This window comes from Ctenopharyngodon idella, chromosome 10, assembly GCF_019924925.1.
Source record: "Ctenopharyngodon idella isolate HZGC_01 chromosome 10, HZGC01, whole genome shotgun sequence".
Classification (NCBI taxonomy): domain Eukaryota; kingdom Metazoa; phylum Chordata; class Actinopteri; order Cypriniformes; family Xenocyprididae; genus Ctenopharyngodon; species Ctenopharyngodon idella.
Genome location: NC_067229.1, coordinates 3,290,001 through 3,307,951, shown reverse-complemented (window position 1 = coordinate 3,307,951; position 17,951 = coordinate 3,290,001). Strand labels below are relative to the sequence as shown.

General features: G+C 39.3%; 2 protein-coding genes across 3 annotated transcripts in view; both read left to right on the top strand.

The window, feature by feature from the left end:
* The first annotated feature begins 226 nt into the window (after positions 1 to 226).
* mcm2 (minichromosome maintenance complex component 2) lies at positions 227 to 8,667 on the top strand. The gene is made up of 16 exons (XM_051907238.1): positions 227 to 374; positions 1,101 to 1,285; positions 2,355 to 2,527; positions 2,811 to 3,083; positions 3,162 to 3,381; positions 3,463 to 3,670; positions 4,065 to 4,199; positions 4,860 to 5,051; positions 5,135 to 5,228; positions 5,339 to 5,589; positions 5,727 to 5,853; positions 6,054 to 6,166; positions 6,248 to 6,490; positions 7,684 to 7,866; positions 7,994 to 8,149; positions 8,256 to 8,667. The coding sequence occupies exons 1-16, from the start codon at positions 369 to 371 to the stop codon at positions 8,364 to 8,366; spliced, it is 2,670 nt and encodes an 889-aa protein (XP_051763198.1). The 5' UTR covers positions 227 to 368; the 3' UTR covers positions 8,367 to 8,667.
* A 720-nt stretch (positions 8,668 to 9,387) lies between these two features.
* podxl2 (podocalyxin-like 2) overlaps positions 9,388 to 17,951 on the top strand; it is a 21,559-nt gene continuing 12,995 nt past the window's right edge. Inside the window, exons 1-2 of one of the 2 annotated variants that reach the window (XM_051907273.1) lie at positions 9,388 to 9,794; positions 15,284 to 15,541. In XM_051907273.1, coding sequence (XP_051763233.1) covers positions 9,761 to 9,794; positions 15,284 to 15,541 — 292 coding nt within the window. In that variant the 5' untranslated portion in view covers positions 9,388 to 9,760. The remainder of the gene's footprint in view (positions 9,795 to 15,283; positions 15,542 to 17,951) is intronic. The other variant, XM_051907272.1, reaches the window with a different exon arrangement.

Below are 17,951 nucleotides of genomic sequence, written 5' to 3'. Positions count from 1 at the left end.
TTATAAAGTTATAAACTGTGGACTAAAGAACCATCTGAGGAGTCAAAGAGGCTCTTATCTGTCCCTTCACTGTTGATCCAAGTGCTTATTTTGAAGCAAAATGTGAAGGTTCGCTGTCAGTATGCTTTGTATATTTTTCCCCCCCTAACATGTCCGTCCCTTTTCACGCATCGAACCAATGACCGTTCAGATTGGAGCGACGCGGTTGCCACCGGACCAATCACAGTGCTCTGACTCGCTTCCTCAATTCATATTCATAGCCTTTCGCGCGCGCTTTGTGGTCACGTGGACCATTTCGCGCGAAAACTCAGTCTTCCCGGGAAAAACTAGTCTACAGTCGAGCTGCTGTTGAAGACAGACGTGAGAAGATGGCGGTGAGTGTTTTTCTGTATAAAATCTATGTATATGTAAATATATAATTTAAAAAGTTTAAATGTGTTTTGAAGTATTTGACCTTTGCAAACGTGTTCACGATTATGTGTAAAATGTGCACGGCACATAAAGTGTGATTTAGTAGGTCAATGATGCAATTTAATGATCTAGATATTCTAAACTAAATTTAATATGCAGTCAACAACAAATGTGTATTTACATTTAGTAACACGAAAGTCGTGATTTTGTTTCGAATTTTGTATGCATAACCATAATTGTCAAATCATTTAGTTTATTAAAAAGCCAACCAATTTATACAAGTACAAAACACTTTGTTTTTAACTTTACTGGAAAGTTTCTGAACTGACATGTCAAATATTTAATTGAAATTTTTTATTGTCTTGTTAAGAGTTAAGCCGGTCTGAAAAAGGCCCCACGTGGGTAAAGCTAGTTTCTTTGTTTAACAGTTGTGGTTTCAAGTGAGTGACTCTTCTTGAGTTGTATGATACTAGAGCATCAGTTTTTTACGTGTTGGCAGATTGACAGGTCTGTTTTTTCAGCAGTAATGACTTTGAGTTAGATTCAGTATTATTACAGCAGCCTGATCTAGTTGCCACATATGTGTATTTTCCACATTGACACTTTCAGTCTGTCTTTTAACATCAAATTCTAGTGGAAAAATGTTTGTTTTATGTAACATTGACATTTTTTTTTCTTCTTCAAAACAGGATTCATCAGAGTCATTTCACATGGCCACCAGCCCCAGTCGCGGCTCTCGGCGGGGTGACCTGACCTCCAGCCCTGGCAGAGATCTGCCCCCATTTGAGGATGAGTCTGAGGGGATTCTGGGAGACAATATTCCTGATGAGGAGGACGCAGATGGAGAGGAGCTGATCGGAGATGGGATGGAGAGGTGAGAGAGAATGTGCTTATGATGATTTGCAGATAAACGGGGTGATTCTTATAGAAGGAATCTCATGAAACCTGTCAAGAACATATCCAAGTATTTCATCCCAAAATAATAATAAAATGTAATTCATAGGCTATCAGTAAAAATTGTGATCCTAATGCAGTGATATAAAATTGTAAAATGTTTAGTGACCAGTTTATCAAAAGCTATGTTTCCATTAACATATTTTTATATAGAAGTAAAATTAGTTTAAGAAGGTTTTTTTAATCATTTTAAGTCTAGTTATGATCAAGTTGTTTTTATTAGGTACCATTTAGGTAATTCAAGATTTACACATGGTTATTTATTGAAATGGGGAAGAACCACCATCATGCCTGTTTTGTCAAGCTCCAGTAACTGTTAAACATTTTACTGGTCTGTTTTTAATTTAATAGGCAATGTTTTTATTCAGAGATATGTTTAACTGTGTGAAAAAAAAGTGTTTTTTGTTAATCATCACGAAGTTAGCCTTGCTGCTAACATGGCATTAAAAAATAATAAATATTTTTTGGGATGTCACATTAAAAAATGCTAGATGAAAAGAGCACGATGCTCATAACTTTGAGCACAACAAAAAAACTCGTGTGACTTTGTGATTAGATAACTGAACTAACCAGTGGACCAATCTTATCGCACACCATTTTAGTCGTTCTGAAATGCCAAAACAGCCAATGTCTTACATCAAAATCATTTAGTTTAATTCCCTCCTAGAAGCATCTCATACAATTGAGTTCCCAAACACCAGGCATCCGAACACAAGATAAAATAACAGCATTATTGCACTTCGTCTGCGTGCTAAGTCATTTATTAAATGGGGGGAAAAAAGAGCCGCAGTGGCTTCCCCGACAGCAACAACTTCCATTTTTATTATTAATACTTTGCATAAATTCACCAGGAAGTGATGATTTTGTGCTCTTAATCACATGGGATGGAATGATGCTTTATTCACAAATGTTTTAAGTGATATTCCAATTTTCTGCACAAGTTAAATTCAAAACTTTGTATGGAAACATGGTTAACTTACTGTTCACAGAGACTACCGCGTCATCCCGGAACTGGACCGTTATGAAGCGGAGGGTCTGGATGAGGATGAAGATCTCAGTGAACTCTCGCCCGGCGCTCGGGCGGAAGCAGAAGCGGCCATGAGACGGCGGGACCGAGAACAGGGCCTTGGCCTGGGCCGCATCGGACGCGGACTGCTCTACGGTGAGTGTTTTAGTCATTGTAAAATAATAATTTAAATTTACCACAAACCACTGTTCAGTGTGGGGCTGCACGTTTAATTGATATAAAACCAAAATCGTGATATGGCTTAGTGCGATTTATCACATCATGAGTGAAGCGCAACACTGTGTTCATTTACACGAGAGCAGCTCATGATCCACTGGTGTTTTCGGCTTCTCCTAGCGGTTCGATTTGAAATTGTGCTCAGTTCGAAAATTTTATTAAACCATAGTCTAACTGCAGTTTATGTTTTTGTGATGTACAGACAGTGAGGACGAGGATGACAAACGGCCCACAAAGAGGCAGCGGACTCTTGCAGAGAGAGCAGCCGATGGCGTGGCGATGGAAGGCGAGGATGAAGAGATGATCGAAAGCATTGAGAACCTGGAGGACATGAAGGGCCACACGGTCAGAGAGTGGGTCTCAATGGCCGCCCCGCGACTTGAGATCTACCACCGCTTCAAGAACTTCCTGCGCACGCATGTGGATGAGCACGGACACAACGTCTTCAAAGAGCGCATCAGTGACATGTGCAAAGGTGGGTGGTGGACGGTCATCTGGGAAAACCCTATTATATAATCTAGGCGTTTGACTTGATACTTTTCGATCTCTTCAGAAAATAAGGAGAGTTTGCTGGTGAACTACGAGGAGCTGGCATCCAGGGAGCACGTGCTGGCGTATTTTCTGCCGGAGGCTCCCGCCGAGATGCTGAAGATCTTTGATGAAGCTGCGAAAGAGGTGGTGCTGGCCATGTACCCCAAATATGACCGAATCGCACATGAAATCCACGTCCGCGTCGGCAACCTGCCGCTGGTGGAAGAACTTCGATCGCTCAGGTACAATCAACTCCACTTCGTTTAAGGTCGTAGCACACTTACTTTCAGAAATATTTATATATACATGTGTGTTTTTTCCAGGCAGCTTCATCTGAACCAGTTGATCCGCACTAGTGGGGTCGTGACCAGCTGCACTGGAGTTCTGCCGCAGCTCGGTATGGTGAAATACAACTGTAATAAGTGTAACTTCATCTTGGGTCCGTTCTTCCAGTCCCAGAACCAGGAGGTGAAGCCAGGCTCCTGTCCGGAGTGTCAGTCACTTGGTCCTTTCGAGATAAACATGGAGCAGGTGCGTGAGGAGGAGGATTCTGTGCCAAATTTCCCATAAAGATGAAATGTATTTGGGTGGATGTCATGAACCAAAAATATCTAGGCCGTATGTTCTTTACCGTTTTCATGAGGTTCATCCACATTCAAGTTATTTAACCTGGTCCAAATTTAGTGGTTGGTTATTTAAAAATTTTCTGTTTTATGTATAGTTTAACTTTTCTTTATTATTCAATAATAAGCTAATATATATTAGAAATAAAATGCTTTGTCTAAGATCCTTGCTTCTCTCTTTATGTAAATGTGTTGATAATGAGACCAGCGGTAATCTCAATTTTGCCAGTTGTTGCCATAGCAGCAGGAAGCAGCTGTTTATTTTTTCTTCTCATGTTAACTGACGTTCTTGCCTTTAACAGACTGTGTATCAGAACTACCAGCGAATCACCATTCAGGAGAGTCCTGGGAAAGTTGCGGCGGGCCGCCTGCCTCGCTCCAAAGACGCCATCCTGCTGGCCGACTTGGTGGACACCTGCAAACCTGGAGATGAGATTGTGAGTCAACAGACCCTGATGACTGCAATATTTCTCAAATCCTCTTTAATAAAAGAGCTGAACTCCAACAATCCTCCACTGCCACTAGAGATGACAGATTTGTGGCATGAAATAAAATTTTTCACTGTTAAATTTGGACTTCTATTAAAACTGCACAATATTGAACTATATTCAACCTTTTCAGACATCTAACAACTTGATTTGTCCTAAAATATAAATAAAACACTGTATATTAAAACTGCACAATATTGAACAAAATTCAAATAACTATGTAAATAAAACATGCACCCAAATATTTTAATTTGGACCTGATTTGATTTTAAAAAAAGTTTTCTTTGCTATATTTATATCGCTGTAGTTATATTAAGTAAAATACATGTCTCTGAATGTGTATTTACATATTTTATTTCACTATAACACTTAACATTTTAAGTAATACATCAATATATATTTAAATAAAATATACCATCCAAAAATGTATTATTTTTGCAGGAGCTCACAGGAATCTACCACAATGACTTTGTTTATATCACTATAACTATATCAAATAATGTTCAAGTAAAATATGCCCCCTTTAAATATGTATTTATATATTTTTCACTATATAAAAGTATATATTTTAAATAAAATAAACCCTTCAAAAATGTATTATTTTTGCAGGAGCTCACAGGAATCTACCACAACAACTACGACGGCTCTCTCAACATGGCTAACGGCTTCCCCGTCTTTGCCACCGTAATCCTGGCCAATCACATTGCCCGTAAGGATGAGGGCGTGGCCGTGGCAGAGCTCACAGATGAAGACATCAAAGCCATCATGGCTCTGTCTAAAGACGAGCGCATCGGAGAACGGGTGCGTGATGGTCACGCATCACAGTTTTGAGATTTCTAATTTTTGAAAGTTTCTCCAGACTAAGCTTAATTTTCCTCGTACAGATTTTCGCAAGTATCGGGCCTTCCATCTATGGGCACGAGGACATTAAACGCGGTCTGGCGCTTGCTTTGTTTGGCGGCGAAGCCAAGAATCCAGGTATCTCATGCACCTTTCACAACTGTTAACTTGCATTTACATGTCCAGAACTATATATTCTAGCTGATGAAAATTGGCTTCGTTCAAGTAATTAATTTGTCTCTCAACAGGCGGGAAGCACAAGGTGCGTGGCGATATTAACGTTCTCCTGTGTGGAGATCCAGGCACAGCCAAGTCCCAGTTCCTAAAGTACGTAGAAAAGATTGCGAGCCGGGCGGTTTTCACTACAGGGCAGGGTGCATCCGCTGTGGGTCTGACGGCTTACGTGCAACGCCATCCCGTGAGTCGAGAGTGGACGCTTGAGGCGGGAGCTCTGGTGTTGGCGGACCGAGGAGTCTGTCTCATTGACGAGTTCGATAAGGTGCGATTTTTGCGAAGTTTGAGTTAGCAGTTTGTAGCTTTAAAGAGGTTTTTGATGCACTGTTCCACCAATTTTTGAGTCCATATTACAATGTTTTTTGGTGAATACCCAAGTGAACTTGTAAGTGTGCTCTTTAGATGAATGATCAGGACAGGACCAGCATCCATGAGGCCATGGAGCAGCAGAGCATCTCCATTTCTAAAGCTGGGATCGTCACATCGCTGCAGGCTCGCTGCACTGTCATCGCTGCCGCCAATCCTATCGGTGCGTTCTGGGACTTGACGGAACTGTTTAATGAAAGTCTAAATGAGGGTCATAACTTCAATTTTGCCATCGGCACTTTGAGTCGCATGTTAATCTATAGCGCAGTCAGGTTCTAAATTACTTCCTGCTGGGCTATAAACGTTGCAGCAGTGTTTTGGCAGCATTCATTTTTCTTATGAATCTTTTCTTTCTTTTAAAAGGTGGGCGCTACGATCCGTCTCTCACGTTCTCCGAAAACGTGGACCTGACGGAGCCCATCATTTCTCGATTTGACGTTCTGTGCGTCGTAAGAGACACCGTCGACCCTGTGCAGGTTAGTTTGTTGTCCAAAGCACTGACGAACACTCACCCAAGCTTTGCCAAATGCATTACCCATAATTCTCTTTGTGTGTAGGATGAAATGCTGGCTCGCTTTGTGGTGGGTAGCCACATCAAACATCACCCAAGCAACAAAGAAGGGGGTGTGGCTGGTCTAGAGGAAGTGTTGCTGCCAAACACCTCAGATGCCCCGCCCATCCCTCAGGAGCTGCTCAGGAAGTACATAATGTACGCAAAAGAGCGAGTGCGACCGAAACTCAATCAGATGGACCAGGACAAGGTGGCCCGAATTTACAGCGATCTTCGAAAAGAGTCTATGGTGAGAGTTGCTCTTGAGGTTGAAGAAGTTGTTTTACTAGAGCTGCACGATTAATCAAAATAAAACCATAATGAAATTTCGATATGGCTTCAATAGGCTGTGATATAGTTACATAAATATATGCGCTGCATGTTTAAGATTGAATCGCAGCAATAGTCTTAAACGTGAATAGTATTTTTTTTTTTTTTTTTTTTTTTTTTTTTAAGAGTGAAATTTGTCTCTTTATTTAGTTTATTATTATTATTATTATTATTATTATTATTATTATTCATAGCATATTGATAAATAATCACAAAATGACGGCCAAATTGTGCAGTCCTTAAAGCAAAAGCACAGCAAACATGAATTTAAAAAAATAAATCACAATTGTTTTTATCAGAAAAATTGTCATTTTAAAATACCTCCATTGTCACAGTCCACACTTCAAAGCAAAAACTGCATTTTCAAATTTACCCACTTTGTGTCTCCAAAATGCTGTTTTTGCCTTGGTGTGAATGAAAGGCCAAAACCTGGAATATTTTTTTTCCTAAATTTTCAGAAAAAACACAATTCTGCATTATTTCTACAAATTGTGCAGCCATACTTTTTTACTTGTTTCAATACATTCTTCAATTTTTAGCCAGAATCTTGACTGAAATTGCACCCATCTGGGCCTATTTACCACTAAATGTTTGTACTAGGTCTGGGACTTCGATTCTCGATACAAAGAATCTGGAGCGATTCTGATGTATCGCGATTCTCTCTCAAATCGATTGTGATCTTAGTTTTTAACAGCAGATGGCGCTACATGCTTTAGAAACAGCCGTACTCTGCTTGTTTCCAGTTCCTTTACACACACCACTTAAACCTAAAATAATCATTCATAAAGTTTGAAAGGTTAAAGCGAATTACAAGGGTGTTTGCAGTGGGCTGTTTACATTAATCTCACATCATAAAAGCGTTCTGAGCAGAGGTGCAAGTATATTTACATGACTCAGCAGAACGCATGAGCGCTCTCCAGCACTCTTCTTCATGAGCACTTGAGTATGCAGTTAATAACTAGCCTAGAGCGCCATCTGCTCTTAAAAATAAGCTCATTATTGGTTCGAGAGAGAAAATATCAGAATCGATCCAGAATCATTGAATGAAGAATCGATGTATTGTTCCAGCCCTAGTTTGTACTTCTCATTTTAATAATATATGTTGTTTCGCAGGCTACGGGAAGTATCCCGATCACCGTGCGTCACATAGAGTCTATGATCCGCATGGCCGAGGCACACGCCCGCATGCACCTGCGGGACTACGTGCTTGAGGACGACGTGAACATGGCCATCCGTGTTATGCTGGAAAGCTTCATTGACACGCAGAAGTTCAGCGTGATGAGGAGCATGCGGAAGGTGAGTGAGCTGATTGTACCGATCCGGGATCAGATTTCCATTTGCGGTAACTCTGCAAGTCGTGCGATTCCGAAGTTTCGGTCTCGTTAAGTTGGTAACCGAAGTTGCATTTATCGCATTTCCACAGACGTTCGCACGGTATCTGGCCTTCAGGCGAGACAACAACGAGCTGTTGCTCTTCATCTTGAAGCAGCTGGTTTCTGAGCAAGTCGCATATCAGCGCAATCGTTACGGAGCCCAACAGGACAACATCGAGATTGCAGAGAAGGACCTGGTGGACAAGGTAACTAACAGATGCGTTTAAATAAAAATGTCCCCTTAAGCACTGAAATAGTCATTTGTGAATTTGAGTTGTAACAGTTTTTTTTTTTTTTTTTTTTTGTCCTCAGGCCCGACAGATTAACATCCACAGCCTGTCTGCATTTTACGACAGTGACCTGTTCCGCTCTAACAAATTCTCCCACGATGCCAAGAAAAAGCTCATCGTTCAGCAGTTCTAGGCAATCCTCCTGGATTTGGTCACAAGGAGTTGTGTAGAATCTCCCGGACTTGTATATAATTCCGTCATGGTTGTTGGACCAGCCGTTACATGGATTGAAAATTGTTTTTTGTCCATTCATGAACTTATTACCGTAGTCATTACGGTTGTAGTGATCTTCTTGGCTCATGTGGTTTATTGGCTGCATGTGACATCTTGAATTTTCCCTGTTGTCAAATTATTTGAATGTTGTAAAAATGAAGAGGAAAAAAAAACCTTTTGTACTATTTGTTTTGAAAAATAAACTTGAGTTGTGTATGTAATGGACCGTTTGTTTAAATTATTATGCTAGTGTAATCTGTTTGCTGCCAGGAAATGTAGAAAAATAAAACACGCTAGTATACATTTCTAAAGTAGAGTTTACTAAACTACAATTCTGCCGAGAAAGAAATAAAAAGGTTGTAACCTCACATTTCTGACTTTTTTTCTCGCAATTGTGAGTTTATATCTTGCAATTCAGACTGACTCGCAATTGCAAGTTTATATCTCTCAATTCTGAGAAAGTCAGAATTGTGAGATATAAACTAAATTCTGACTTTTTCCTCACAATTGAGTTTATAAATTCTGACCTAATTTCTTGCAATTCTTAGGTTATTCACGCAATTCATGTAAATCTAATTGTGAGACATAAACTAAAATCTGACTATTTCATCAATTCTGAGTTTATACCTTGCAATTCTTACTTGATTTGTTGCAATTCCGGGGTTACCTCGCAAGTTTTTTTCCTCAGAATTTTGTTAAACTCGAAATTGCGCATTATAAAAACAGAATTGTGAGGTAAAAACTTACAATTCTGAAAAAAAAAAAAAAAAAAAAAACCTTTTATTTTTTCCATATGCTGAATATGCACTATGTGAAACTGGAACAAATAGCGTTATTATAATAAGAGCGTTCTGATTGGTCGACGTCAGGATTCCATCGCTGGACGTTTAATTCTAGTTTCGTACCGTCGCTAAAATAAGTTCGGCGGTGTTTAGGACCTTGCGTCGCTGCAGCGGGTCGCCTGCAGCCACTGCGCCAGGAATCAAACCCTCCAAAATACTCATCATATCCCTGCAAATTCATTGACTGCAAGAAGAGCAGCAGACAGAACTGCTGTCTAGTTTTCTTCGCATTCACGCCTGCTGTTCTGCACAGTATTTCACGCTTTTCCAGATATTAGTTAGGCAGATGAAGCGCGAAACTATCAACTGACCTTTTGTTTTTAATTCCGATGCTTAATTTGTGTTAGTGCGTCTCTTCTCGCGCAGTGTCGGTAGCGCACATTGAGGTCAGTAAGTCACATATGATGAACATATGAACGAGCTGTAATACTGACACGATTATTTTTTACTGCGATCATTTAAAGCTGCAGAGATGTCAGTCGTGTCCTTCCAGTGCCTGATGTTTGGTGAGTTCAATTTATTTTATTTTTTTGTTTATTTTTTTTGGATACTGTGTGGAGTGAATGAATGTTTGCTTGTAATATGTAAATATATAACAAAATGTATATTATGTTTTTTATAAAGTATAAAATACTAGTTTTATTATTTAAAATAATCATTATTGTTAATCTATTTTACATATAAATGTTTATTTTTGTTTTTAGATATATTTATAATGTTATTGTTGGTTGAAAATCAACCTACTGATGATCATTTCATGATTGATAAACGTCAAATGTCTGATAATGTGGTACAGTCATCACAAGGTTTGATTTAATGTGCTGTTCAGTATTGTGTCTGAGACCAATTTGCATCATCACTAAGACTTTTCATTGTCGCCATGAGTGGTGGAAAAAAAGGCATTGTTGTTTTCTAAGATGATCATTTGTGGTTTGTTGATGTGATGTGCTTGTCATCCTCTCCAATATCTTATATGAATAGTCCAGTCACTCAAATCATTCAAATATTTGCGTTATTGATCTGAAAGTGCAGATTACGGCACACGCCCCTTTTTCCTCCCTATCTAGAGACAGAGCTGATATATTCAGGTCCAGTCAGGATTTTCAGCATGATTCATCATGTAACTGAGAAAAGAACATTTTGCAGCTGTTGTGGACACTGATTGTTTTTGGCACGCTGTGTGTGATGGCTTGTCATGCCCATGAGGCCACGGCTGACAGATTGTGCCGGTCAAAAGCCGCTCTGTGCTGCTGCGTCCAGACAGACCGATGACCAGACACAACAATGACAGGTCAGGATTGTTTAGTCTAATGAGCAGCACAGATTCAGACTTAAGCCAAGTGCCTGTTCAACAACACGTTTTACACTGAACTCAACTGGCATTTGTTCATGTCCAGATTTAATGTGCATTTGTGAGTCTTTGCTCTCCCTTTTCTAAGCTATTGTGGTAGTACCATGTATTTTTTAACATACATAGTTAATATCTTAGTATTCTGAGAAGTACATTGGAGTACCATGTAAATACCATGGTTTTACTGTGTTTTGGGGACATGTACATTGATATTCTTTCATATACTTAATCGTAGGAAACTAATCATAGGAAAGTAATCGTAGGATTACTTTAAAGCAGTTTTCATTCAGAAATTGCTGGTCAATTTCAGAAATAATTTCAAAGAAATGGCAAGTAACACATTGAATTAAATGTTAAACTTTTAAGTAGAAAGACTGAAATACTGTAGTATTTTCTTACAAAACATTTTTTTTACAGTGTATGATGTAAATACCATGGTAATCACCCAATACCATGATTTTTATAAAAGCATTACAGATTTTTGTTGTATTACTATTGTAATACAATGTCTTTTGAATGTATACCATGGTATTCTTTGAAATACCTTGGCATATACAGTAAACATTTCATGTCATGGAATATGTCAAAATGCTGTATTGTCATTTCATTTAGGTTAAAGTCATGGTATCATGTTTTACCATTGTGTTTTTTGCAATTCCTTGGAGAACCATGTAAATACCACAGTAATCTCCTAATCCACTATATATATATATATCAAAGTACTGCCCTGTTTTTGTTGTATTTCTATGGTGAGACAATGATTTTTGACCTTATGTCATGGTCTTTGAAGCACCTTTTCATACCATATAGTAGATATTTGATCTCATGGAATATATTTGGAATACATATCAAAATTTTCCCTGCTTTTTTGTGGTATTACTATGGTAATACAATGCTTTTTGAACTTATTCTTTGAAGTACCTTGGTGTACCATAAAGTAAACATTTGAAATCATAGTCAAAGTACAGTATCATGTTTATACCATCTTTAATTGACACATACCATTTGGATGCAATTAAATACCGTGGTATACGAATATGGTTCAGTACTACGGTGCTACTCATGCCCGCTTTAGCAGTAACAGCAACTGCAGACCTGCAGCTGCCAGTCTGTAGACTATAAATCTGACTCCTAATGCTCGATGCCACCTACACCCACAGGCTCTGCTGCAATGTAAGCTGGCACAGCCCAGAAACCCATTCAGGTCAGGTGACATCAGCATTTATCTCGCCACGCAGCCCATCTTGACTTGAGCTGCTCATTTGAGACATGGCTTTATGTCTGAGAAGAAAAGAAAAGGGACAGGAAGGTTTTAGAAAGATGTGGGGCCAAGAATTAATTGACAACTGCATGTATTCACAGTGTGTCTAGGTGCCTCACACTTTAAATGGGGCCAGGCTTTGGTGGGTTTGAGGATTAATGAATCACCTTATTCTGTGTTCAGGTTCCTCGCCTCTTTCACAGTCTGATACTGGCGCTGACTGAACTGCTCATATATTTAGAACAATAGCTGCTATGTGACGGATCTGTGTTCGTATCAGATGGCAAAGGATTGTGGCGTCTTGGTCTGAACGGATGAATGTGCACTATATTAAGACATCTGAAATCAGTCAGACAGAAACAGGTGGGCGCCGGACATGTTTGCGACTGCTATGATATGAAGCCACAGTGTAAAAGATGTCAAGAACATCTCTGATTCATATTTCACATCTTTAGCAAGATAGCTCTTCTAGGTTATGCACAAATGTTTTATCTTCTCGAGTTTCATTCGGTTTATCCAACTCTCTCCCAAGTGTAAATATCCCGGGCAGGGTTTGTTGCCGCAGAGCCTCTGTAAACGAGGTATTAGCTTTTATGATTAATGTACCATCTAACGCGTGCCCAAACTTTGAGAGCATCTCTGGGGCAGAAGGCCAAGGAGCGTTCCTCTGAGATAGACGTGTTTGGGTTTAGCCGTCAGCAAATTCACATTTTTCATTCGCTGTTCAAGCGAGGTCAGAAGTAGCCTTGCAGAAACCGGAGTCCACTGAGGCAAAATAAGATTGCGTCAACCATAATTAATGTGATCTACTGTGGTGAGACATTGACGCTTTCTAAGGACATACACCACAGAGATAAGGTGACTCTGTGTATGCTACTGCACTTTCGGGACAGTTTAATGATTGGTAGATGTTTAGTAGAATAGTCCAGTATTCTTAGAATAGGAAAATACATTAGTTTCACCCCCCAAAATGTAATTAGAGGTTCAAGCTCTTTGTAATTAGGGGTTAAAGCGTGTAGCGCTGAAACCCTATTGTAATTGTTAAAACTTCCAAGGATCAGCATTCTCCCCTAAAAGTGATCGGGCAGACCAAACCGTAAGCCTTAGAGACTTGACACTTTGAGGGCTGGTAGTACTCACACAGTCTACAATGTCACTAAAGCCAGCCCCGATCGACCTGACGGGGGCGCTACAGCGGTGGAAAGTACGAATTCGCTCATAACTCCTAAACCGTTAGGCGTAGGCTCAAGTGTCTTATATTGTTGGAATCCTTGGCTAAGATTTGATCGTCTTCGAAATTTTCGGGTATTTTGGATTTTTTGAAAAACCTAGTTTTTCAAACTACTCATAGGTTTTTGGCCCAATCGGAACCAACATGTACAGCAATATTGTCTGGAGTCTGTTTGTCAATCATAAGGGCTGCCAAACCGTTTGAAGTGGGTGGAGCCAATTTTACTAAAATGGCTATAACTTGTTAGCAGAATGAGATATTTTCACCAAACTCGGCACATACATAGTAGGCTATGTAAGAGCTCATTCTATGGTTGCATGAAAAAGGATGTGGCGATGCCACTTGATGGGGATATAACATGTTAAACTATGCAACCCTAAGTCTGATTGACTTGAAAATTGGCATGCGGTGTCTTTGTCCAAGGTGCCAAGACTACCTTTGAGGACATTCGCATATCTCTAAAAATGCGTCTGGCACCGGCCAATGAAGTTTGAGCAGCTATCAGTCAAGGTTAACGGAGGCACATGCCCACAACATTCGTACCATGTGGTAGAACTCCTCATTCTGAGCAACTTTGCCTCTAGGACTGCTGCTGTCCATCGAAACGTTTTGTTAAATATTGGAGAATATTTCAAAAACCTATCTTGGCTAACTAGTCCTAAGTTTTTGGCTCAACCTTGATAACTGTTAAAAAGTATTATAAACCTTATATTTCCTATGGTAAATTGCCTGTATTGGCTGTGATCGAGATGGTTACAGGCTTGTTAAATAAAACAAAATACCTTTTTACACATGGCCTTAAAGTGCTTGAACTCTGATAATTGCTGCTCGTAGCTATATTTATTTCAATTTTTTGTTCTACAGAAGTATGGCTTTCTTTTCAATGTGGAACACAAAAGGAGATTTTTTGACCATATAAGGACGGTCAAGCTCCAAAAAAGGCACAATGAAAGTAGTCCATATGGCTTGTGCATTGTGTTCCAAATCTTTAGAAGCCATTTGATACTTTTGTTTTAAGATCAGACACAAATTTAAGTCATTATTTACTGATAATCTTAGCTCTGAAATCTTATGTGGACTTGTCAAGAAATGTCACCTGACACTCAAGAACCAATGGTATTCAGCATCATTGTGTTTTCAGGTCATTTTGAACGCAAATAAGATTTGGAGAGAAAGCGCCATGGCAGCAAAGGGTTTGTCTAGGGAACAAATTTTGGAGAATTGTATACTAGCATTTATTCTACAGGCATACACATATTTGAGTTGGACATTTAATTCCAAGTACCATTCAGTTGTGCTTTTTTTTTTTTAAGTAGGACGTCGGATATTCTGATTTCCCAAGTTGAATGGAATGTAGCATCATAAATGTAATATGTTTTTGGACAAAGTGGTCTAAAGCATGTCTTTGGCTTATAATCAACACATTTACTCAGTAAATGTCATTTGGTTATTTGGGATTATACTCTCCAACAGCCTTCTGGTTTGGAAGTTTCTGCAGCATCACATGGCTCAAGTTCGCTGGCTGTCCACGGGGTCTCTGGAACATTTCCAGAAAGCAAAGTTGATCAATTCATAAATTGGAGCAGGAAGTGCCCATTTTTTCCCACCCTGTTAATTACAGCACAATCACACACTTGCTAAATATAATACCAGAAACATCAGCCTGCTGGTCTCCTTAATTAAACCAAGTCTCGCTTGAGAATATATTTCATTAAACAGCTCCATGAATAAAAACTAAAGCCGTGTCAGACTTAGAGAACTGTGTAATTGGCTTTGAAACTCCATCTTGGCTCCAACAGAAGGGTAGTTGCAGATTTCAGCCCAGTTGTTGCCTTTATCGGCTGTCCAGAGCTAAAACCAACGCTAATCCTGTGGTGACCTGGTAGGATGAGGAAAGATAAGACCGGCTGGTTTGAGAGACAATGCTAAGCCACCATGATTCGGAGCCATCTGTGGCTGAAGCCCATTGAGGCCGGGACTCGAGATATCTCCAGTCAGTGTTTGATGGATCTATACATCCTTGAAACAATTTGTCACTGTTTAGAAAAAGATTAATTTGTGGTGAAGTAGATTGTTACATAGTTTGTTTGTGTACTATTCACTCAGCCCAGAACCATAAAGTGAACTATTTAAATCTTTTTCTTTCATTCAGGTTCAGTATTTCTGGTTCTCGTGTGTGCCGAGGTTCTGAGTGCCGGTCCATCACTCCTCCCCAATCCTCTCCGCTCCCATGGGCCAGTTCTGGGTGTTCCCATAAGCTTTGAGGAACATGAGGTCTCAAGGGGTCATAAACCCGGATTCATGGAGAGTTCTCAGGAGAGCTCTGGGTTCTTCAGCGAAGACAGCGAGGATGGCAAGAACGCTCACGCCAATAACAAAGACAGTGGTGCTGACCCAAGTGCTGTGAATGGTGAGTAAAAGCAATGTCTCCAAACATGATTCATAAATGCACGTTACTAAGTCATCAGGTTTGTTTTTGTAAATGTTCAAAGACTCAAAAGATACAACTTTCCTTTTTCATCTGACGTCATGAGTCTCATATGTCAACTGGTGGTCTAAATATACTCTCCAACAATGATTTGACTTGAAATTAAATTTGGTCACACTATTACCATCGAAAATCTGTCAAGTATTTGTCATGTAAATATACGCTATGACAATGTTTGGACTTTATTCTGTTATGAATGGAACTTGGATGCATTTTTACAACTGAAAATGAGTCAAGTACGTGTCATTTGTCTAAATATTTCCTCTGACAATGATTTGGCTTGATTCAATTCCGAAAGAAAAAATTGGTCAAATTATATTTTGGATTAGAAATGAATTCAGGATCTATAGTGTGTAATTTCTACTAGCATCACCAAATGTAATTGCAGTCTTTTTGTTTGAGTGGCTTGATGTAACGAAATTAACATTCATCCAAACAATACCTTGTGTTTGGAGTGGAACTACGTATTTCTAGGGTTTGAAACTTTTTATTTTTGCAATTCTATTTGCTGCCGCTAGTGGTGCAAAAATTACACGTTGCACCTGTAAATGGTGCAACAAACGCACTGAATATTTGTTGTTCTGTGATGACAGATTCATATTGGTTCAGTCTCTTGGTATGACTCAGCCTCTAGACAGTTATTTAATTCACAAAAATTACTTGATTGTCAAACCGGCAGTTAGAAGTGTAAAGTGGTGTGAATAACAGCTTTTAGGGCTAATTATCGTGCGTCATTTCCTCTGCACCTACCACTCCCTCTTGATGTTTACCTTATATTTGTTGATTAGTTTTGTCAGCTTTAACAATTCCATTGATGTTTCAGTCCATCTCGCGGCCGTGGACGTGTTTTGCAGTAGTGTGTATCCAATTTTTACACGACACCTGGGAATTAATGTGCCTGAAAATAGTTTTATTTTTAGTTCACCTGCTAGCTCGCTAACAGTGCTTCCACCGCAGTGGCCCGTTTCCGGTGTGTGCGTGTAAGACAAAGAGAAGGACAAAGCTGTCCAAAGATTTTCTGCCGTGAGGAGTGTGAAATTGAGATTTTCTCTGGTGGGTATCAGCTCGAGTCAGCTGGCACACTCTCCATGTATGCTAAGTGAGACATCACTGCTATAGTTGCTCATATTAGGGTTAGTGATTTGAACAAACCCCTAAAAAACCAAGTTTAAAACTTTAGCACAAAACTCATGCTACTGACGTGAATGATTCCTCAAATCATGTGTTTTATTGGCAACCACCCACAACACCAAAGCATTGTTTGCATCGGTCTCTATGGGAGCACTGAATGGACCAATCAGAAGACATCCACAGAACTATGTTTAATAACTTAAAATAAACTTTCTTTTTTCAAAGTTTAGTAAACTGTTTCAGTGATTCCATATGGAAGATGAGTACATTTGTGCACACTGCAGTAAATCTGAGCGTGAACACAAGACTGTCGCACTCAACCACTGTTGAATGAATAACACACACAGAGTGTCACACTGCAGACAGGCCTGACTGATCAGCCATATGGAGAGACAGGTGGACAGAAGCATGACTGAGTGTGAGTGTGTGAAGACACTTCCAGGTGTTCTCCTCACCTGGCTCTGTGCCTGACCTCCTCTGTCTGTCTGTCTATCAACTTTTCAGCTCTATCTATCTATCTATCTATCTATCTATCTATCTATCTATCTATCTGTCTGTCTGTCTGTCTATCAAATTTTTGGCTCTATCTATCTATCTATCTATCTATCTATCTATCTATCTATCTATCTATCTATCTGTCTGTCTGTCTGTCTATCAAATTTTTGGCTCTATCTATCTATCGATCTATCTATTTGTCAAATTTTCGTGTCTGTCAAATTTTAATATCTATCTATCTATCTATCTGTCTGTCTGTCTGTCTGTCTGTCAAATTTTCAGTTCTGTCTATCTATCTATCTATCTATCTATCTATCTATCTATCTATCATCTGTCTGTCAAATTTTCGTATCTATCTATCAATCTGTCTCTCTGTCTATCTTATCTATCAAATTTTCTATCTATGTCAAATTTTTGTATTTATCTATCTATCTATCTGTCTGTCTGTCTCTCTGTCTATCAAATTTTTGGCTCTATCTATCGATCTATCTATCTGTCAAATTTTCATATCTATCTATTTGTCTGTCAAATTTTCGTATCTGTCAAATTTTAATATCTATCAATCTATCTGTCTGTCTGTCTGTCTATCTATCTATCTATCTATCTATCTATCTATCTATCTGTCTGTCTGTCTGTCTGTCTGTCTATCTGTCTGTCTCTCTGTCTATCAAATTTTTGGCTCTATCTATCGATCTATCTATCTGTC

Excerpts from the sequence above, each read along its gene's own strand:
- mcm2 (XM_051907238.1), top strand. Across the intron at positions 3,671-4,064 it reads TCGAGATAAACATGGAGCAG|ACTGTGTATCAGAACTACCA; the intron begins GTGCGTGAGGAG and ends TGCCTTTAACAG. Across the intron at positions 5,590-5,726 it reads TCATTGACGAGTTCGATAAG|ATGAATGATCAGGACAGGAC; the intron begins GTGCGATTTTTG and ends TGTGCTCTTTAG.